The sequence below is a fragment of the Bombina bombina genome, chromosome 3 (genome assembly GCF_027579735.1).
Source record: "Bombina bombina isolate aBomBom1 chromosome 3, aBomBom1.pri, whole genome shotgun sequence".
Taxonomy (NCBI): domain Eukaryota; kingdom Metazoa; phylum Chordata; class Amphibia; order Anura; family Bombinatoridae; genus Bombina; species Bombina bombina.
In genome coordinates, this window is record NC_069501.1 from 307,995,565 (window position 1) to 308,019,521 (window position 23,957).

Genomic DNA, 23,957 nt, shown 5'->3' on the forward strand with positions numbered 1-23,957 from the left:
TTTTAACCTCTGATTATCTTGTATCTAAGCCTCTGCAAACTGCCCCTTTTTTCAGTTCTTTTGACAGACTTGCAGTCTAGCCAATCAGTGCCTGCTCCCAGATTACTTCACGTGCACAGTGTTATCTATATGAAATATGTGAACATCCTCTAGTGGTGAAAAACTGTTAAAATGCAATCTAAAAGAGGTGGGCTTCAAGGTCTAAGAAATTAGCATATGAACCTCCTAGGTTAAGCTTTCAACTAAGAATACCAAGAGAAAGCAAAATTGGCGATAAAAGTAAATTGGAAAATTGTTTAAAATTACATGCTCTATCTGAATCATGAAAGTTTATTTTGGCCTAGACTGTCCCTTTAAGTAAGCACTTAGTGCTGCTTGTTGTGGCATATAAAAACACACATTAGTGGTTAAATAGGCTCTTAGGTCAATGTTTCTTGTTGTGCAAGACTTGCTAATCTCAATCATGACTAAGATTAAAGAAGCATTTAACAAGCTTTATATTGCAAAAATATGTTGCAATGGTGTTCTGGGACGTTCTTTTAAAAGTCCAGTAAACACAGTAGACTTGCATAATCAACAAAATGTGTGATAAAAAGAAAAATGTTAAAGTTATGTCTATTTCCACTCCCCCTGTATCATGTGACAGCCATCAGCCAATAAAAAATGCATATATGTATATTCATTTTATTCTTGCACATGCTCAGTAGGAGCTGGTGACTCAAAAAAGTGTAAATATAATAATAATCTGCACATTTTGTTAATGGAAGAAAAATTGGAAAGTGGTTTAAAATAGCGTTATCTATATGAATCGTGAAAGTTTAATTTTGACTTGTGTCCCTTTTACCCCTTAGTGACTACAGCACTTTTCAATTTTCTTATCGTTAAGGACCAGGGCTATTTTTACATTTCTGCGGTTTGTGTTTAGCTGTAATTTTCCTCTCATTTACAGTACCCACGCATTATATAATGTTTTTCTCGCCATTAAATGGACTTTCTAAAGATACCATTATTTTCATCATATCTTATAATTTACTATAAAAAAAAAAAAAAAAAAAAACACTTTCTAACTTTGACCCCCAAAATCTGTTACACATCTACAACCACCAAAAACACCCATGCTAAAGTTTCTAAATTTTGTCCTGAGTTTAGAAATACCCAATGTTTACATGTTCTTTGCAAGTTATATGACAATATATACAAGTAGCACTTTGCTATTTCCAAAGCATTTTCCCCCCCAAAAATAGCGATAGTTACATTGTAACACTGATATCTGTCAGGAATCCCTGAATAACCCTTCACACGTGTGTGTGTGTGTGTGTGTGTGTGATATTAGTAGACAACCCAAAGAATTGATCTAGGCCCATTTTGGTATATTTCATGCCACCATTTCACCGCCAAATGCGATAAAAAAAAAAAAAAAAAAAGTTAATTTTCTCTAACTTTAGGTTTCTCACTGAAATTATTTACAAACAGCTTGTGCAAGTGTGTGTATACACACACACAGTATCTCACAAAAGTGAGTACACCCCTCACATTTTTGTAAATAATTTTATTATATCTTTTCATGTGACAACACTGAAGAAATGAGACTTTGCTACAATGTAAAGTAGAGAGTGTATAGCCTGTATAACAGAGTAAATTTGCTGTCCCCTCAAAATAACTCAGTCATTAAGGTCTAAACCGTTGGCAAAAAAAGTGAGTACACCCCTAAGTGGAAATGTCCAAATTGGGCCCAATTAGCCATTTTCCCTCCCCGGTGTCATGTGGCTCGTTAGTGTTACAAGGTCACAGGTGTGAATGGAGAGCAGGTGTATTAAATTTGGTGTTATCGCTCTCACACTGGTCACTGGAAGTTCAACATGATCTCATGGCAAAGAACTCTAAGGATCTGAAAAAAAGAATTTTTGCTCTACATAAAGATGGCCTAAGCGATAAGACGATTGCCAAGACCCTGAAACTGAGCTGCAGCACATTGGGCAAGACCATATAGCGGTTTCACAAAACAGGTTCCACTCAGAACAGGCCTCGCCATGGTCGACCAAAGAAGTTGAGTGCACATGCTCAACGTCATAGCCAGGTTGTCTTTGGAAGAAAAAAAAAAAAAAGACGTATGAGTGCCGCCAGCATTGCTGCAAAAGGTTGAAGGGGTCAGCCTGTCAGTGCTCAGACCATAAGGCACACACCGCATCAAATTGGTCTGCTGGGCTGTTGTCCCAGAAGGAAGCCTCTTCTAAAGATGATGCACAAGAAAGCCTACAAACAGTTTGCTGAAGACAAGCAGACTAAGGACATGGATTACTGGAACCATGTCCTGTGGTCCGATTAGACCAAGATAAAAATTATTTGGTTCAGATGGTGTCAAGCGTGTGTACCAGCAACCAGGCGAGTAGTACAAAGACAAGTGTATCTTGCCTACAGTCAAGCATGGTGGTGGGAGTGTCATGGTCTGGGCTGCATGAGTGCTGCCGGCACTGGGGAGCTACAGTTCATTGAGAGAACCATGAATGCCAACATGTACTGTGACATACTGAAGCAGAGCATGATCCCCTCCCTTCGGAGACTGGGCCGCAGGGCAGTATTCCAACATAACGACCCCAAACATACCTCCAAGACGACCACTGCCTTGCTAAAGTAGCTGAGGGCAAAGGTGATGGACTGGCCAAGCATGTCTCCAGACCTAAACCCTATTGAGCATCTGTGGGGCATCCTCAAACGGAAGGCGGGGGAGAGTAAGGTCTCTAACATCCACCAGCTCCAGGATGTCGTCATGGAGTGGAAGAAGACTCCAGTGGCAACCTGTGAAGCTCTGGTGAACTCCATGCCCAAGAGGGTTAAGGCAGTGCTGGAAAATAATGGTGGCCACACAAAATATTGACACTTTGGGCCCAATTTGGAAAATTTTGGCTGTGTTGAGTTATTTTGAGGGGACAGCAAATTTACACTGTTATACAGGCTGTACACTCACTACTTTACATTGTAGCAAAGTGTCATTTCTTCAGTGTTGTCAAATGAAAAGATAGAATAAAATATTTACAAAAATGTGAAAATATACATATATATATATATATTTTTTTTTTTTTTAAGTTTCCTGCAGTTTAGCTGCCCCCCCCTCATTTCTCTACCAGGTCACTTTCCATTACATGTAACTGTAATTACCGCCCTCCTTTGTATGCACTAAAGTGCTTTTCTGTAGCATAGCGGTCCCCACCAGCCCCCCTCACACACCCTCCTGCCTCCCTGCGATGGGCCGCCCGCCCGCCTTCCTCCGATACCTCCCTTTCTGCATCGGTTGCCAAAAAAAAAAAAAAAAAAAAAGGTATTGCACAATGCCTCAACATCAAGGCATTGCTGCAATACCCTGAAAGCGATCACGATCGCTTCCAGTGCTTAAAACCCCAGAGGAAGAGCCAGGCACGTCCTTGGTATTTAACTGCCACTTTTTGTAGGACGTGCCCGACACGTCCTCGTCACCAAGGGGTTAAACATTGTTCCATTGTCAGATTTAATTCCTAAAATCATATACCTTTTCACCTTTACGAAGTGTGAAAACAGTAATGAAATACTTACTTGATAATCTCTTAAACCGACCAAAATAATGTCCGATGTGTTGATCCAAACCTGGAGGAAAAAAATAAAAATGCTGTGCTGTAAAATTACATGATGAGTCACAAGAAATATGTATAATTATTATTACTATTAACAGGTATTTGTAGCACCAACAGATGTCACAGCTCTATAAACAGCTGGTATACAGGATAACATTTATAGGGATCAAATGGGTAGAGGGCCCTGTCGAGAGTTGCACTTTGTAGATCGCCTTTATAAGAGCCGACTATAAAACAGCTGGGCTCATAGCGGTGGAGTTAGGAAAGGTTAGTGTTGGTTGTATGCATCCCTGAAAAGTAGAGTCTTTAGGGAGCGCTTGAAGCTGTTAAAACTAGGGGAGAGCCTTGTCGAGCAAGGCAGGGAGTTCCACAGGATGGGGGCCAGTCTGGAGAAGTCCTGTAAACAGGATTGTGAGGAAGTAACAAGAGAGGAGGAGTAGGAGATTGTGAGCAGAGCGAAGGGGACAGTAGGGAGAGTATCTGGAGACAAGGTCTGAAATGTAGTGGGGAGCAGTGCAGTTGAGGGCTTTATAGGCCAGCGTGAGGATTTTGTGTTTAATCCTGGAGGCAAGAGGAAGCCAGTGAAGGGATTGGCAGAGAGGTGCAGCAGATAAAGAGCAACGTGTAAGGAAGATGAGACTGGCAGAGGCTTTCATTATGGATTGAAAAGGAGCTAGGCGGCAGCTAGGTAGACCAGAGAGGACGGAGTTGCATTAGTCAAGACGGGAACAAAGAGAGTGGATTAAAATCTTAGTTGTGTCTTGTGTAAGGAAATGCCTAATTTTAGAGAGGTTTTTAAAAGGTGGAAGCGGCAGGCTTTAGCCAAGGACTGAATGTGAGGAGTGAAGGAAAGGTCTGAGTCAAGTGTGACCCCAAGACATGGGGCATGCGGGGTAGCGGTAATGATGGAATTAACAGTTATAGAAAATTGGGGTGTGGAAATTTTGGAAGGGGAAAAAATAAGGCATTCAGTTTTGGAGAGATTTAGCTTAAGGTAGTTAGATGACATCCAAGATGAGACAGTTAGTGACAAGGGTTAAGGAAGGAGGTAGGCCTGGTGCAGAGAGGTAGATTTGGGTGTCATCGGCATACAAATGATATTGAGACCCATGGGACTTTAGTAAGGAACCTTATGACGTATAGATTGAAAAGCGAAGGGGACTGAGGACAGAGCTTTGAGGTATCCCAACAGAAAAAGGTAACGGGCAGAGAATGCTCCGGAGAAGGCTACACTAAAGGTACGGTTAGATAGAGAACCGCAAGAGAGCTGTGTAGCAGATGCCTGTGTTGGAGATGCTGAAGGATTGGAGGGTTTGGGGCAAAAAAAAAAAAAAAAAAAAAAGAGGGTGGTCAACAGTGTCAAAGACTGCAGACAGATCAAGGAGGATAAGCAGAGAGATGTGGGCCTTTGGATTTTGCTGTAAGTAGGTCATTGGTAACCTTGACAATTGCTGTCTGTGGAGTGATGGGGACGAAATCCAGATTGCAGTGGGTCAAGAGAGTAAAGTGTAAGCAAATGGGATGTGCATATACTAGCTTTTCAAGGAGCTTTGAGGCAAGAGTAGGGAAATAGGACGGTAGTTGGATGGATCGAGGAAAGGTTATTTTGAGGAAAGGTGTGACCAGTGCATGTTTTAGAGATGAGGGAAATATAACAGTGCTGAGGGAGAGGTTGAAAATGTGTGCGAGTATGAGGGTGAGGGTAGAAGAGAGGGAGGGGAGTAGCTGTGAGGGGATAGAGTCGAGGGGACAAGTAGTGAGGTGGGAGAGCAGTATAAGAGCAGAAACTTCTTCCTTGGTAACAGGGGCAAAAAGAGCTAAATTTAAGGGTATTTGGGTTTTAAATGATTGTGAGCTTTTGAGGGGGTGGGAGATTGGTAGTAAAGTTTAGAGGCAATTTCATTTCTGATGGAGTCAATTTTGTTATTGAAGAGGCTGGCAATATCTTGAGCTGAGAGAAAAGTTGCATTAGAAGGTGGGGGTGGGCCGAGTATTGAATGTGGAAAATAAATTAAATATTTTACACACAACAAACAAGGGGATCCCAATCTTTGGTGTACTTTTAAAACTCAAACACAAAGCCTAATTTTAGTATGGAAAATCTAAATAAGGATATAAACGTGTAAATTGTAGTGCATGCAACATCAGAAGATGTACAGTGTTCTCCAAAGAACATTTTGCCAGCCACGTGGAAATAGAAAAGTAGCAGGAGGCATTATAAAGTATAAAATTCTGCTATCCAACACACAAACTAAATGTATAATTTAATATTTATTTAATGACGATTTGTGCAATAAACATTGAAAAAATTTAGTATTTTCTAATTTTAGATTAATTTTAGCTAGGTGTTAAGTAAAATCAGCCGGTGGTGCAGCCATTAAAAAAAAGGTCCTGAAGAGAACAATGCGTACATCTCTAAACCTGTCACACTCAAAGAGCTTTAGAAATGTGTTATCCTGCTCAGTTCTAATTTTATTACAGTACTTCAGTGAAGTTAAAATACATTACTGGGAACATATTAAAAGGGGAGAAGACTTAAAGGGACATGAAACCAAAACTTTCATGAATCAGATCGAGCACATGGTTTTAAACAACTTTCTAATATACTTCTATTATGCGATTTGCTTCATTCTCTTGGCTTAGTTTAAAAACATGGAGCTTGCTTCCAATTGAGTCGTTAAAAATGGAGCAGTACGCTACCGAAGTACCAGGTTTCCATTGAAATATTTTGCGCATTGCGTGCAGTTGCTCTTTTCGTGTAGCTGTAAGTTAACGTTGTGTTAATTCCATCTGACGATGGATTTCATGAAAATCAATTAATTTGTTGCTAAGATAACCCGAACCTTACGCTATTGAATTTACATTTAACGTCCGTGCTGCTCCTTACCTGTGATCACCTCAAGAAAAATAAAGATACATTTATTTATTATACATATTTTTAACAATAATCAAATACTATTTTTTAATGTAATTATATTTACCACTTCATAAATAGAAGAAATATGTATTGCTGCCCTAGGCATAGGTCTAGTTTGAATTCTGTAGATATGTTCTTGCATATATAATATTTATATATACTGATATTTCTATTAGAATATAAGTTCAACTATTCCTATACATGAGACAATAATTACTACTTATAACAATTTATTTCTACATTAAAACACTTGCATTATTTGCAAGTTTTATAATTTCAATAGAAGTCGCAAAAAGCACAATTTTCCTCTTTTACACCTAGTTGAGCTGGGTGTAATATTTCTCAATGTATCGACAGCCTCTGACAGTATATTAATGGATTGCGCTCTCATTGGAAACCTGGTATAATTTATCGATTAACGACTTCTATTACTTTCTATGGGACGCAAAGATTTTTTTCGGCAGCCAGAGGTATAACACCATTGGAAACAGTTGATAAACAAAATTGCTTCCGACAGCATATTTATCGGTTTGCGAGCGCACGCAAACCAAATTACGCCTCAATGGAAACGAGCCCATAGTTAGGTAGGCTCAGGTGCAGCAATGCATTACTAAGAGAAAGCTGCCAATTGGTGAACGCACAAATGCCTCGTCCTTGGTTTAACAGACGTGTTGAGCTGGCTCCAAGTAATGCACTGCTGCACCTTCAAAAGATACCAATAGTGAAGCAACTTTGATAACAAGTAAACTGGAAAGCTGTTTAAAACCACGTTCTATCATTCATGAAACATTTTGGGTTTTGTGTCCTTAACTGAAGATCGCTTACCAAAAGAGTGAGATATGTGGAGTGTTAATGTTGGTCTTTTAATGTTAAAAAAAAAAAAAAAAAAAATTTAAGTAATTTATTTTTTATACTTTGAGCATGTCTGTTTTACAAGGCTTTAGCTGAATGAATTATGTGGCTTCAGTGACGCTTGTTGACCCACGTGAAGCAAAACGCCAACGGTTTGATCCGCTTACATGGTGGCAACAATACTGCTGTAAAGTTCCTGGCAGTTAACTAGAGTATGTGAGAAGGATCTTCTTATCTCCACTAGTGAGTTTGCGAGCCGAGTGCAGCTACTATTGTAGATTAAAATTGTGATTTTCGGCAAGTGTGACTGTCACCTGCTTCGCTTGTGCATTGTGTGGATATAATGCTGCTCATCAATGAAAAAGGAAATTTATGCTTACCTGATAAATTGATTTCTTTTACGATATGCCGAGTCCACGGGTTTCAATCTTACTTGTGGGATTTATCCTCCTGCTAACAGGAAGTGGCAAAGAGCACCACAGCAGAGCTGTTACATAGCTCCTCCCCCCCAGTCATTCGACCGAAGGTATAGGAAGAGAAAGGAAAAGCTAAAAGGTGACTGAAGTTTTGAAAAAATAAAATAAATCCCGTCTTAAAATGACAGGGCGGGCCGTGGACTTGGCATATTGTAAAAGAAATCAATTTATCAGGTAAGCATAAATTTCCTTTTCTTTTACAAGATATGCCGAGTCCACGGGTTTCATCCTTACTTGTGGGATACCAATACAAAAACTTTAGGACACGGATGAAAGGGAGGGACAAGACAGGAACCTAAACGGAAAGCACCACTGCTTGAAGAACCTTTCTCCCAAAAATAGCCTCAGAAGAAGCAAAAGTATCAAATTTGTAAAAAGTATGAAGGGAAGACCAAGTCGCAGCCTTACAAATCTGTTCAACAGAAGCATCGTTTTTGAAAGCCACAGCTCTAGTAGAATGAGCCGTAATTTTTTCAGGAGGCTGCTGTCCAGCAGTCTCATATGCCAGGCGGATGATGCTTTTCAGAAAAAAAAGGAGGTAGCCGTAGCTTTTTGACCCCTACGCTTTCCAGAACAAACAACAAAAAGAGAGGATGTTTGTCTGAAATCCTTGGTCGCTTGTAAGCAAAACTTCAAAGTGCGGACCACATCCAAGTTATGTAAGAGACGTTCCTTCTTAGAAGGATTAGCACACAAGGAAGGAACAACAATTTCCTGATTAATATTCTTATTTGAAACAACCTTAGGAAGGAATCCAGGTTTAGTACGCAAAACCACCTTATCAGAATGGAATATAAGATAAGGCGAATCACATTGTAAAGCAGAAAGCACAGAAACTCTTCGAGCAGAAGAAATAGCAACTAAAAATAAAACCTTCCAAGATAACAGTTTAATATCTATGGAATGCATGGGTTCAAACGGAAATTCAGACTCCATGGTGGAGCAACAGGTTTAAACACAGGCTTGAATCTGATTAAAGCCTGACAAAAAGACTGAACGTCTGGGACATCCGCCAGACGCTTGTGTAATAAAATTGACAAAGCAGAAATTTGTCCTTTTAAAGAACTAGCAGATAATCCCTTCTCCAATCCTTCTTGGAGAAAGGACAAGATCCTAGGAATCCTAATCTGACTCCATGAGTAACCCTTGGATTCACACCAATAAAGATATTTACGCCATATCATGGTAAATCTTTCTAGTGACACGCTTGCAAGCCTGTATCAGAGTATCAATGACCGACTCAGAGAATCCCCGCTTAGATAAGATCAAGCGTTCAATCTTCAGGCAGTCAGCTGCAGATAATTTAGATGTTGGAACGGACCTTGAATGAGAAGGTCCTGTCTCAATGGCAGTTTCCACGGTGGCAGAGACGACATGTCCACTAGATCCGCATACCAAGTCCTGCGTGGCCACGCAGGCGCTATTAGAATTACTGAAGCTCTCTCCTGTTTGATTCTTGCAATCACACGAGGCAGGAGAGGAAATGGTGGAAACACATAAGCCAGGTTGAACGACCAAGGTACTGCTAGCGCATCTATCAGTACAGCCTGGGAATCCCTTGACCTGGACCCGTAGCGTGGAAGTTAGGCATTGTCGAGATGCCATCAGATCCAATTCCGGTGTGCCCCATTGATGAATCAACGATGCAAATACCTCCAGATGGAGTTCCCACTCCCCCGGATGAAAAGTCTGACGACTTAGAAAATCCGCCTCCCAGTTCTCTACTCCTGGGATATAGATTGCAAGAGTGAATCTCTGCCCATCGGATTATCTTTGATACCTCTATCATCACAAGAGAACTTCTTGTTCCCCCCTGATGATTGATATATGCTACAGTCGTGACACTGTCCGACTGGAATCTTATGAACTTGGTCAGTGCCAACTGAGGCCACGCCTGAAGCGCATTGAATATTGCTCGGCAACTGAGACTCCGTCGGAGTCCAAGTTCCCTGAGCCTTCAGGGAGTTCCATACTGCACCCCAGCCCAAGAGGCTGGCGTCCGTTGTCACTATTACCGATGATGGTCTGTGGAAGCACATTCCCTGGGACAGATGATCCAGTGACAACCACCAAAGAAGAGAGTCTCTGGTCTCTTGATCCAGATTTATCGGAGGAGATAAATTCGCATAATCCCCATTCCACTGTGAGCATGAAAGCAAGCAAACGGGATGATGTCCATTGCTGCTACCATTAATCCAATGAACTCCATACACTGCGCCACTGATGGCCGAGGAATGGACTGAAGAGCTCGGCAAGTATTTAGAATCTTTGATTTTCTGACCTCCGTCAGAAATATTTTCATGTCTACCGAGTCTATCAGAGTTCCCAACAATGGAACTCTCGTTTGTGGAACAAGTGAACTCTTTTCTATATTCACTTTCCAACCGTGAGTTCTTAGAAATGACAACACGATGTCAGTGTGAGATCTGGTCAGATGATAAGTTGACGCCTGAACCAAAATATCGCCCAGATAGGGCGCCACTGCTATGCCCCACAGCCTGAGAACCACTAGAAGGGACCCTAGCACCTTTGTGAAGATTCTGGGAGCTGTGGCCAACCCGAAGGGAAGGGCCACGAACTTATAATGCTTGTCCAGAAAGGCAAACCTTAGAAAATGATGATCCTTGTGGATAGGAATGTGAAGGTATGCATCCTTTAGGTCCACGGTGGTCATGTATTGACCCTCCTGGATCATTGGTAAGATTGTTCGTATAATCTCCATCTTGAATGATGGGACCTTGAGAAATTTAGACACTTTAAATCCAAAAGAGGTCTGAAAGTTCCCTCTTTTTGGGAACCACGAAAAGGTTAGAGTAAAACCCGTCCCAGTTTTGGAACTGGACAAATTACCCCTTCATGCTGTCTTTGTAGCAGCGGGCTTTTTGGCTTGTTTACCCTTATTCCAAGTCTGATTAGGTCTCCAGACAGACTTGGATTGAGCAAAATTTCCTTCCTGCTCATTGGTGGAAGCAGAGGGTACTCCTCTGAAACTTCGAAAGGAACAAAAATTATTTTGTTTACCCTTCATCCTAAGAGGTTTGTCTTGAGGTAGGGCGTGGCCTTTACCTCCAGTAATGTCCGCAATGATTTCCTTCAATTCAGGGCCAAACAGTTTTACCCTTGAAAGGAATAGCTAACAGTTTAGACTTTGATGATACATCAGCAGACCACGATTTTAACCATAGCGCTCTGCTCGCCAATATGGCAAAGCCTGCTTTTTTTGCTGCCAATTTAGTAATCTGAAAAACAGCATCTGTGATAAAAGAATTAGCTAGTTTGAGAGCTTTAATTCTGTCCAAAATGTCATCTAGGGGCGTCTCTACTTTCAGAGACTCCTCAAGGGCGTCAAACCAGAAAGCCGCCGCCGTAGTTACTGGAACAATGCAGGCAGCAGGTTGTAACAAGAAACCATGGTGAATAAATAATTTCTTTAGAAGACCCTCTAATTTTTTTATCCATAGGGTCTTTGAAAGCACAACTGGCTTCAATAGGTATATTTGTACGCTTAGCTAGAGTAGATATTGCTCCCTCCACCTTAGGGACCTTTTGCCAAGAGTCCTTAATGGAGTCTGATATGGGAAACATTTTCTTAAAATTAGGAGGAGGAGAGAACGGTATATCTGGTCTATCCCATTCCTTTCTAACAATTTCTGAAATTCTTTTGGGAACCGGAAAAACATCTGTGTAAGTAGGAACTTCTAGATATTTATCCATCTTACACAATTTTTCTGGAGGAATTGTATTAGGTTCACAATCATCCAGAGTCGTTAGGACCTCCCTGAGTAACAGGCGAAGGTGTTCACGTTTAAATTTAAAGGACGCTAAGTCTGTATCTGTCTGAGGTAACATATTTCCTGAATCTGAAATTTCTCCCTCAGACAATAATTCCCAAACCCCCAATTCAGAGCATTGTGAGGGTACATCGGAAATGGCTACTAAAGCATCAGAGGGTTCAGTATTTACGTCAATACCTGGCCTACTGCGTTTACCCTGCAAACCTGGCAGTTTAGACAATACCTCTGAGAGTAGTTGACATAACTGCAGCCATATCTTGCAAAGTAAAAGAATTAGACGCACTAGATGTACTAGGTGTCACTTGAGTGGGTGTTAAAGGTTGGGACACTTGAGGAAAATGACATGGCATATCCTGATTCTCTTCAGACTGAGAATCATCCTTAGACATACTTTCATTTCCTAAAATATGTGCCTTACAGTGTAAGGCTCTATCAGTACAAGAGGTACACAATGTACGAGGGGGTTCCAGGGGCTTCTAAACACATAGAGCAATGAGTTTCCTCAATGTCAGACATGTTAAACAAATTAGTAATAACCACAACAGTTGGTGAATACTTTATTGAAAAAAATTAATTTTTTTAAAAAACGGGTACTGCGCCTTTAAGAAATAAAAGCGCACAATTTTTTCCCAAACACACTAAGAAGTCTATAAACGTTCAAAAAAAACTATGAATATAAATGCAGAGTTGCCAAAAATTATTGCATCAATGGCAGAAATTTACACTTTAGAGGAACATTTAAGCAAAAAAATTACACTTTGCTAAATAAGGACCCCTGCACCTCGCCACAGCTCTGCTGTGGCGCCTACCTGCCCCAGAACACTGCCAAATGAATCGACACCAATCCGGATAGTATAGAACACAGATAGGACCCAACCGGAGCAAATGTCTGCTGTCTCCTTCAGTGTAAACTGCGCATCAGAAGCGTGAAAATAGGCCCCGCCCACAATGGATGTCGCACTGAAATTTAAACTACCTCATGTAAAACGGTTTTAAACTGCCATGTGGTCCCCAAAACACAATAAAAGCCATACTTTTGTTTAGATAAATAATAAAAAAATAGTAATATATCCCAGTGTCTTAATTATATGCTGCCTTTGAGTTGCATAAGTAATAGAAAAACACACACCCAGGAGTACAGTAACAGCCTTTTGCTTATAGGACTACTGCTTACCCTGTTCCCACTATGAGGAACCCAATCAGCCAGTTCTGATATATTAAATCTCCTCAGAAGTAAAAAGGCTGAAACATACCTCAAATGCTGCATGAGACTGTTCTCCACACTGAAGAATTTTCCCATATTACCTTCAGATCTGTGGGAACCATAATTGATCTTAGTAACTGCTGCTAAAATCATCAAATTCAGGGGGAAATCTTCCATATCCCCCCTGAGCCAAATAGTACTCCAGTACCATTTAAAATAAAAAACATCTTGATTGAAGAAAATAAAACTATCATTTTACCCTTCCTATTACTAGCATAGGCAAAGAGAATGATTGGGGGAGGAGTTAGGGGAGGAGCTATGTAACAGCTCTGCTGTGGTGCTTTTTGCCACTTCCTGTTAGGAGGATAAATCCCACAAGGATGAAACCCATGGACTCTGCATATATTGTAAAAGAAAGCTATTTGTGATACGAGTCTATATGGTGTTTGAATTTCAACACTCTGCCTGGATCACCTTGCTCTCTATATTTGCTGCATTTTTTATGGCTCTTTAAGGAAACCATCCTTTCACTTACGCAGCAACGCCACTATCCACATACTAACTCACTAATTGCATTCGACCTATTGATCCTATCATTAATATGCTCCATATGTTATGTAATGTTTTTTATTGTGCTAGTGCCCTAAACGTACGGCTGCATTCTTGCATTACATTGGAGGTGCATGAAACCAGACAACATAGATCCTTTTTGTTAACTGCCCAGGCTATACCCACCTGTATTTTTTTTTTGTTGGGGGGGGGGGGGGACTATTAGTGTTTCCTGAGGCGATTAATATTGTCTTTTTTAAAGTTACTTCCCTCTTTGTAATTAATAAATATATTTCTATTTTTGCATATATGAGCTTGTTGCAGAATTTCTTTACTGAAAAAGAGTGCTGCATCCACATGCTTTTTTAGTGATTACTGTATTTAACACATTTCTCTTTGTATTACAAAAACTACTTGCCTTTTTTCGTAGTTTTCCTCTAATGTGACATAACCTCTTTACACCATCAAAGCACATAGCCTCTAGTCTGCCATTTCCAAGCATCTTGATCACCTGTGCATATTCTGCAAACAAGTTAATCAAAAACAGTCCATGAGTAATAACATCAATATTAACTTAAAGCTATTCTGACAGTTAAAGAATTCTAATGTGATACAAAAAAAGGGGATGTGTTTGATGGTTAAAAGGGACAAGAGTACACAAAGAAAGTGATCTAATGTGTTATAGGATGATATTATTCTGCTATTTATTGCAAGTGTGTTTAGCCTCTACAAAAGGGGTTAAACACTGTTAAAGTGATGGTAAATCCAAGCGTTTAACAAATGCTATGATTTAACATCACTAAAAATCAAGGGGAGTTTCATTCATCAACCGAGCAATAAAAAGGGTGCTAAACCAATAGCGGTGCGTGCATACAGAAACCTGTAAGTTGACACGCACCGCTATTGGTTTAGAGGTGCAAGCGACACCTCATTGGTAGAAGATAGTTGTGCCTTGGGCGGCCGGAGCCGCTGAATTTAGCGCTGTGCAACAGCACGGAAAGGGTGAGTTTAGCACCTTTTTTTACTCAGTTGATGAATTAAACTCCGCTTGATTTTTAGTGATGTTAAATCCTAGAGTTGGTTAAACGCTTGGATTTACCATCACTTCGTCTGTTCCAAAGCAGTGACTCACTACTAGGACGTAGCTGAACATAACTTGTGAGAGGCAGTCACCAGCTAGATCCAAGTAGTGCATTTCTGCTCATGAGCCTACCTAGGTATGCTTTTCAACAAATCATACTAGAAGAACAAAGTACATTTGACAAATTGAAAAGTCTCTTAAAACTGCATGTTCTATATGAAATGGAATGAATGGACAGTGCACTGGAAAATTGGTATCCCCTTTACATGTTGACAATGACTTGTTATACTAGCTGTGGAGTTAAAAACCTTTGGGAAATTACTCATTTAGGTATATTTTTGCATATGAAATAGTTTGTTAAACCACAAACCAATCGAATGGGCTGAATTTGAAGAGTAGATCTTATTAGCTTATCTAATATTTACACAAATCTCCCACTATATGTAAAGTAAGAAAATGGAAAATCAACATTTGAGTATATCTAACCTCCACTGGGAGTATGATTTCTTCTAAACAGCTTTGTTCACATATCTTATCTATAGCCGGTACTTAATCACTAAATACATTTCATGCACCTCTCTAATTATGGGTTCTGACATTTTTTGGATCAACGTTATACTGCACAATTATCTGAAGGAGAGTTGTTACACGTGCAAACATCAGAAATGTAATGCAGTGAGTGCTAGATTGTGACATGACTGCACCCATGACTAGAGCAAGATGGGGAATAACCTTAATACATTGCTTAAAAAATGTATTTAACGTAATATTGCTTTAAGTATTGAAAGTGTTAGTATAGGTGGGGATACAAAATGGAAAAGCAGCCATTTTAAATGAAAAAAAAAAAAAAAAAAAAAAGAAAAAAAAAAAAAAAAAAAAGCTTTCTGTAAACAATATGCTCCAGCAGGTGAAATAAATCATTGGAAACACACACAAAAAAAAAAAAAAAAAAAAAAAAAAAAAAAAAAAGGGAGGAAAAATACTATCTGAATTAATAAATAAAAACCAGGGATCAATGTTACATAGAACCACAATGTATGTACTCAACTTGCCGAATTCTAAAATTAAAATAAAAAAAATAAAAAATCACTGCTCTCAAGAAAGTCTAAATTTTAACTCATTGAATGCAGATTACATGCCACCCTCTAAAAAGGGACATAGAGCCCAATTTTTTTCTTCTTTCATGCTTCAGATACAGCACACACATTTAAACTACTTTCCAATTTACTTTTATCACATTCTTGGTTATCCTTTGTTGGAAAGCAGCATTACGGTAAGTTCAGGAGTATGCACGTGTCTGCAGAACTATATGGCAGCAGTTTTACAACAATGTTATGCAAGAGCACTATATGGCAGCATTATTTCCTGTCATGTAGTGTTTCAGGCACGTGCACGCTACCTACCTAGGTATCTCTTCAAAGAACACCACGAGAACACAATTAAAAAATAAATAAAAAAACGTAAATTTGACTTTTTTTAAATTATATTCTCTATCTGAATAATGAAAGAAATGTGTTTCATGTCCCTTTAAAGGCATTCAGTAAAGTCAAATATAAACTCATGATTCAGAAAGAATGCAATTTTAATCATTCCAATCTACTTTAATTATCAAATGTGCTTCATTTTCTTGCTATCAGGAACAGCAGTGAACTGGGAGCTAGCAGCTGATTGGTGGCTGCACATATTTGCCGTTGGTCATTGGCTCACCTGATGTGTTCAGCTAGCTCACTATAGTGCATGGCTGCTCCTTCTGCTTTATTGTCTTGATATCCTTTTGTTGATTAGAAAGTTGTTTAAAAATCTTATTCTAACTGCATCATGAAATAGATTTTAGTTTTCAAGGCCCTTAAACCTTTAATAGCTTTGCCATTTCCACCCATGTGCTGAGCTGCTTTTTGATGCTGCTGACATTCCGGTCAAAATTTAAATGCACATAGATAAATAACATCTTTCAATAGAAACAGATTTGCAATATACATCTATTAGCAAAAATGCTTCTAGTAAAAGTTATTACAGTTTTAGTGTTAGCATTTTTCTCTGCACGTGCACGTGAAACATAGCTAGACATTCTCAGTGCACCAGCATTTTATCTGCTCTTAGCGCCAGTGGGGCTTCTATCATGTCAGCAATTAACAAACTGAGTCATTACCAGATAGTACAAGCACCCTACGCTCTCTGAGCAAGTGCTGTGATTAAAATGCTGGTGCACGGTGCATACTTAAATACACTTTTGAAGCTGTAGCTTTTATCAGAAACATTTTTGCTACTACATTTATATTACAAAAATGCTTCTATTCGAAAATGAAATAAATCCATGCGGATTGGAATTTTGGCTGGATTGTCCCTTTAAGCCCTTCTGTAGGTCATTTTTTCATGTGAAACCACCAAATTATAGATAAGACACGTGAACATGTGTATATTCTTTCCCTCCACAATTTTCATAAACATAAAAAAAGAGTTTGTTTTTACTAATCTCTGTTGAAACAAGAAAAGAAGGGGTTATTCCACAAGTAAAAAAGGCCATTTGGGTACACGCATGCAAATTTGATGTGCAGTTAAGGGCTCCCATGAACCACTACTAAAATAAATGCACATTTATATATGCCAGGTGATCACTATTAGCACAGTGGACACTTGGATATAAAAAACAAACAACTGTACAGGGACTGTTTTAAAGAGAGGCTTCTTGAAGCCTCTAGGCCTTTTTGATAACATAAGTTCCTTGAAACAGTGCAGGGATTTTATTTAGTATAAATGTTTAACATTTAACCCCTAAGACAATTGTCTTTCAAAAGGTGGGTCCTAACGGAGTGGAAATAGGGGGGTTTAAATACTAACCTACCATCCAGTTCCCTTAAAGTGAAAGGCAATCCTAGCGTTTGTGAAACTCTTGGATTGACCATCGAAACAAATAAAGGGGACTTTCATTCATGAAGTATAACTTAATACAAAAAGATCCTTTGTTTCAAGCAATTGCCGCTCTGACCTGCTCAGGCAGCCCACGGAAGAATGCTATTTTGCTAAGAGGTGACATTTTTACCTCTTAGCAAATAGCGTGCGGGAAATCCGGCGCCACAGGGAGACAAGCCAGATTTAACGCACAGCTATTAGCTAAGAGGTGAAAACATCACCTCAAGCAAAACAGCGTTCTGCCGTGGGCTGCCTTAGCAGCTCAGAACGGTAAACGCTTGAAACAAATAAAGGAGCTTTCTGCATGAAGCATGTTAAACATCATGAATGAAAGTCCCCTTTGTTTTAATGGTCAATCCTAGCGTTTCACAAACACTAGGATTGACTTTCACTTTAAGTCCTATGGAACCAACTTCTACCTCCTGGTTCCTAGGGCCCATGTGTTGTGACGATCCGTAGACTCCACCAGTGATGCTGGTCCACCAGGAATTTGGGGGTAAATGCGGGGGGGGGGGGGGGTTTGGAGAAAGAGCATGATGAGCTCCGGAAGTTACTCCCAGATGATGACACGTGGGTTGTCATCCATGCTCACTGTGTGGATGACGACCATGTGTAGTCTTATGCAGTTGGTGACAAATTTAGGAGCCAGAGAGCAGTATTTGCAAACAGATATATAAAGACTAACCAAAATGTTAGGAGCCCGGGGGTTTGTAGAGTCATGATTTAAACAATACCCCAAATCTTTGTTACTATAGTAGTAGAATGAGGGATCTTTGGTCCCTCAATCTATAATCCCAGTTCCCATATGACATTATTTCATGACAAAAGAAGATGCCTTCACACACAGATCCGTAAATCAAATACAGGCAGTCCTCAGGTTACAGACATCCAACTTAAGTACAACTCATACTTACATACAGAGAAAATAGAGCTTTATCGACAATCCTTTCCAGGATAATCCAAAATACTGAAAATCCAATTGTCACAAGGACAGAAAGTGATGTGAAATTTTCTGAACAGGGGCTCAGATAGCAAAACAAACTTTATCCTATGCTATCCAAAACAAAAAAAATGTTTGGCTAGAGTTTCACCTAAAAAAAGTGCCTGTTCCAACTTACGTACAAATTCAACTTAAGAACAAATCTAAAGTCCCTATCTTGTACGTAACCCGGGGACTGCCTGTATACTCCCTTATGACGCACATGGGTGCCATTTTCAAAAGTGCATTTTTCAGCACCCGCACCTGACTGAGGAACATGGAAACTCATTTAAATGAGGGGAATCTACCTTTTACTTAAGGAGTTTTATGTCCCTCTAAAATGCAGCTGATCACTATAAAACTTACAATCATTTGCAGTAACAAAGACATACTTTTGGTCAAGGGGGACGATAGCTCTAATGGAGCCTCTTTCTTTCCGTGTTTGACCACGAGGGGAGACTACACCCTAGTTTATTTTAGCTAGCCTGTCCTTTCTCATAAAATTTCACATGCTTACCTTGTCCATCTTCTTTAAATACCAATTCTCTTTTTTCAGACTCATTTTCATTCTTACCACGTCTTCTGTTCTTACCTCCCTTACCTTAAAAATATACATAAGAAAATGTAAAACACTGGAACCGGCAGCAAAAAATGCTACTACTGAAAAATCTGTTTATAAGCATTTACAACTGCATTGTGCAATGGTACCATCTACTGGGTAAAATGGGGGTTAAAGGGACATGGAACCCAAAAAATCATCTCACGATTCAGAGAGAGCAGGGGTCAGCAACCTTGGGCCCCTAAATGCTCAGGCAGCCTAGAGAGTGTCTCATCATCATGGGAAATGTAGTTCCAAAACATCTGGGGCCCAAGGTTGACCCGGAGATAGTAAATTGTAAACAACTTTATAATTTACTTCTATTAAGCAATTGTCTTTTTTCCCTTGGTATATTTTGTTGAAAAGTAGGGCCAGAAGCTCAGGAGCAAGCCCATGTCTGCAGCTCCATATGGCAGCAGTTTTACAAGAATGCTATCCATATGCAAGAGCACTATTTCCTATCATGTAGTGCTCCAGACACCTACATAGGTATTTCTTCAACAAAAAACACAGAAACAAAGCTAATTTGATAACAGAAGTAAATTGAAAACAAATTGTATGCTCTGTCTGAATCACAAAATAAAATTTTGGGGGTTTTATATCCCTTTAACTGCATATTAAAAATATAAAAAGAAACTATTGCTTTTGGGCAGACTGATAAACTACCTAATTTCAGAGTGTGATTTGGTTAGCAATAAAAAAAAATAATAAAAGAACAGACTGAGCTGCATAGCAAATTATTGATTATGCAAATTACTTAAGAGGTGAAATTTACAATTTGAAACTACTGTCTGTCACTGCCATGAGCTAATGGGAAGCTCAGCTTAGCAGAAGAGATATACAGTGAATTGATGAGCAAGCACAATGATGTTACCAAGCAAAAAAAAAGAACATTCAGGACATTACAAATACAATTTTCATAAAGACATTTTAGCACTTGAGGATAACAGGTGGGTTACCATTTGCTAAGGAGTTACATTTTTACTTATGACCACCAACTTTTGGGAGTTAATCACACTCTAAAAAGGCTCTCACATTTAATATCAAGCCCTTTTCTACGATCCTAAAGGCAAAAGTAATTTAATGCTAAGGACAGGACTGACATTCTGTTGTGCAAGATCTCTAAAGCCAGTGATGACAAATTGGTAAATTAAACATATTTTGATAACATAAGCAGATCAATATCTTAACCATCAGAGTTATGAATGAGACAATTAAAAATGGGGGGGGGGAGAATAGTACCATATACATGCATCCAAATTGTAGTGTAGTTGATTAGATTTTTTTTTTTGCCGAGTGTGTAACTTCACTTGTTTTAATATAATGGAAAGTTTTTTTTATATTGCACTATTCTAAAATGTCATATTGATGTTTAAATGTAAACCCGTAATTATGTGTTGTGTATATATATATATATATATATATATATATATATATATATATATATATATACACACAATCATGCTTAGGTACATAGGAATCAATGTTGAATCGGGATCCGAGAGCAATAATCAGGGCGGTGTATGGGACCTTCCTTCCTAGCAATCCGCAGAATCCCAAGGTTCGGCCTAGCTCCCCAGCTGTGCTAACACGGTTGCAAATTTCAAGCAAAGAACACGCACACTGCCTGCCCTCAGCGGACCAGAATCACTATTCTTAAGGATTTAATGACCCCCAAGGCCTTCCAACAGTCCGTCACCACCAACCTTTATTTTTCGGCATAGTGCGGAAACCTTACGGATCTGTAAGCGCGGAAATGTCTGTAGAATTCAGGCGACCGGCGAATGCAACGTAACAGTTACAGCAAGGAGAAACCGGGTGATAAACTCGAGCTCCCGCGTGCGTAGGTAACCGGCGCGTGCAACGTTACGAGAAGCGCGTAATTACGTCAAAAGCCGCAAAGAAGTAACCACAGCGTTAACCTTTGACGTAACTTTAGACTCAGCCAATCAAACCAGGCTCCTCAGTTAGTCTGTCCAGGAGTCTTTTTTTATATCAAGCTTTATTTACACGGATTTTTCTGACGGAGAAATGATTCATAGTAATATGGCTCTTGAAAAATTGATGTTACATGCAGAAAAGTTCAAACAAACAACACTGGATGAATCATAGTAAATATTTCATGCACTTAATGAAAAAAAAGTTAATTATTTAATGCGTTATATCTGAGTACAACTGTTTACTGGTTGCTAATTGCTGTTTTTCTGGAATATGTTTGTGTCGTGACGCCAGGGACTCGTTTGTTTATTAAAGGATACTGAACCCAATTTTTTATTTCAGGATTCAGATAGAGTATGCAATTTTAAGCAACGTTCTTATTTACTCCTATTATCAATATTTCTTCGTTCTCTTGCTATCTTTATTTGAAAAAGAAGGTATCTAAGATAAGGAGCCAGACAATTTTTGGTTCAGGCCCTGGACAGCACTTGTTTATTGGTAGGTGAATTTATCCACTACTCATCAAGAATAACCCAGGTTGTGAACCAAAAATTAACCTAAATTTATATTCTTGCTTTTAAAATACAGATACCAAGATAATGAAGAAACATTGATAATAGGAATAAATTAGAAAGTTGCTTAAAATTGCATGCTCCATCTGAATCATGAAAGAAAAAAATTGGGTTCAGAATGAACAAGTTTTTAATATAACACATCTAGATACAACAAAGCAACATACAATTTACTTTACATTATAAACCAGTGGTTTCCAAAGTGGGCGGTGGGATTACAGAGGGGGGGGGCACTGATAGACATAATAGATGGAAGGGAGTGCTGGGATTACCACTAGTTGGTAAAGAATGGAAGATTATACTGGTGGTTTACCTCAAGCACAGTTATCACAATAAGGTGTGATTAAGGGGTCGATTTATGAAGCAGCGGATGCTGCTTCCGACCCACTCCACTTCAGTTCTGCCTGAAGCGGAAGTTAAGGAGCAGCGGTCTTGCACCAGCAGGAGGGGGCGGTATTGCACCAGCAGTTCACAATAACTGCTGTGCAATGATAAATGCAGACAACGTATGCTGTCGGCATTTATCAATGTGCGGCCGACATGATTCGCTATAGAGGATCATGTCTTTCCTCACCATGATAAATTTACCCCTAAGTCTATAGATGTCTAAAGTGAAACAACTTTCCTGCTTTGTATTTGACATTTTACCTCTCTCTTCTTTTAAACTGACAGTCTAGTCAAAATTAAACATTCATGATTAAAATAGGGCATGCATTTTTAAACTTTCCAATTTACTTTTATCATCAAATTTGCTTTAGTCTCTTGGTATTCTTTGTTAAAAGTAGGGTTGCAACTAACGATTTTTTCATAATCGATTAATCGGACGATTATTTTTTCGATTAATCGACTAATCGGATAAAAAATAAATAAATATTTTTTCCTACATTTAAAATAAAATCCACATACTGAGTGTTACAAATAAAAACTTCAGACTAAAACTTTACAACTTTATATTAACACAACTGTTGATCCAGTTTTGTAAGCAGCAGGACAATTTTTTATAATTAAGCAAAACAAAACCACAAACTGTTTGAAAAGAGGTAGAACTAGTTATAGGTAGACTACTACTGTTTATAACATTCTGTTATTCACTATTTCAGAAACTTTGCATTGAAATGCAAAAATGTCAAGATGTCCACATGCTCCTGACTGAGGCTGGCTCTCTTTTTTTCAAGCTATTTTGCTTGCAGCAGAGAAGAAGCGCTGAGATGGTATTGAGGTGCCTGAGATGCATAAGTAGGGTTTTGCCAATTTCACCAAGATGGGCTTTTTATCTTTGTTAGCTCTCACCAATACAAGGGGCCTCTTAAAAAAGTAAGCCTGGCCTTCATTCTGACCAATGCAATGGTAAACAACCAGCTATAAGGTTAGAGGAAAAACATATTTGGTCCACTCTTAAACTAACAGATATATCATTACAGAGGTTGAATTTGGTACATATTCCAAATAAATAAAAATATTTAAATAAAACAGGACACACCCTTACACATTTATCTATAGAGTACATAAAATCAGCAATAGCAAGCGATCCACTAAAAATTATGCAAACAGGTAATAGTGACATCAATTCATATAGCAAATACCATCAATCTAGGGTTAGGTGTAAATAACAAGCTTGCATAGTCCCAAATCACCTGATTTAATATAAACAATACAAATAATGACTCCTATTTTATTTCTGGGTTGCACATAAAACATGATTAGTTGTAAACTTAAAAAGAAACTGATATTGTCCTGAAGAAGTGAAAAGTAAATGTCTATAGATGTCCTTTAGGCTAAGGGCATAACCATAAAACACAATACCATGTGCAAGAGCTCATTGGAGTGAAGCAGCTGGTGCTGTGTGCAAACTAATTACAAACCAACTAATCGATTATGAGATTCGTTGACAACTATTTTCATAATCGATTATTATCGATTATGCCGATTAGTTGTTGCAGCTCTAGTTAAACGCTAAACCTAGGTAGAATCATAAACTGATTTCTAAGCTGTTGAAGGACGCCTCTTATTTCAGTGCATTGTGAAAGTTTTTCACAGTTAGTCAATGCTAGTTCATGTGTGGCATATATAATTGTGATCACTCTAGTGGAGTTATTTATGAATCAGCACTGATTGGCTAAAATGCAAGTCTGTCAAAAGAACTGAAATAAGGGGGCAGTCTGCAGAGGCTTAGATACAAGGTAATCACAGAGGTAAAACGTGTGTTGGTAATGCAAAACTGGAGAATTGGTAATAAAGGGATTATCTATCTTTTTAAACAATAACACATTTAAAGTTGATTGTCCCTTTAAGGCTTCATTTTTTTGATAATTTAAATTTATCCTCAATTTATACTCTTTCTAAATGCAACAAATTTCAGCCTCTTGTTCGGAAGGCTTGCATTCATTGTTTTACCAGTTCTGTACGTTAGCACGTTTTGTTAAATTTTTGTAATTTTTAAAAAAAATATTTTTTATTGAAGTTTTCAATATACTCACAAGTG

The 23,957-nt window shown here is 38.8% G+C and overlaps 1 protein-coding gene across 1 annotated transcript in view; it reads right to left on the bottom strand.

Annotated features, from left to right (window-relative positions):
* Window positions 1–20,881, bottom strand: part of EIF1AX (eukaryotic translation initiation factor 1A X-linked) — a 52,913-nt gene extending 32,032 nt beyond the window's left edge. Inside the window, exons 1-4 of the mRNA XM_053706407.1 lie at window positions 20,672–20,881; window positions 18,885–18,968; window positions 13,816–13,919; window positions 3,568–3,618 (exon numbers count right to left, since the gene is read on the bottom strand). Of these exons, the coding sequence (XP_053562382.1) occupies window positions 3,568–3,618; window positions 13,816–13,919; window positions 18,885–18,968; window positions 20,672–20,687 (255 nt within the window). The 5' untranslated portion in view covers window positions 20,688–20,881. The remainder of the gene's footprint in view (window positions 1–3,567; window positions 3,619–13,815; window positions 13,920–18,884; window positions 18,969–20,671) is intronic.
* Between the last annotated feature and the right edge of the window lie 3,076 nt (window positions 20,882–23,957).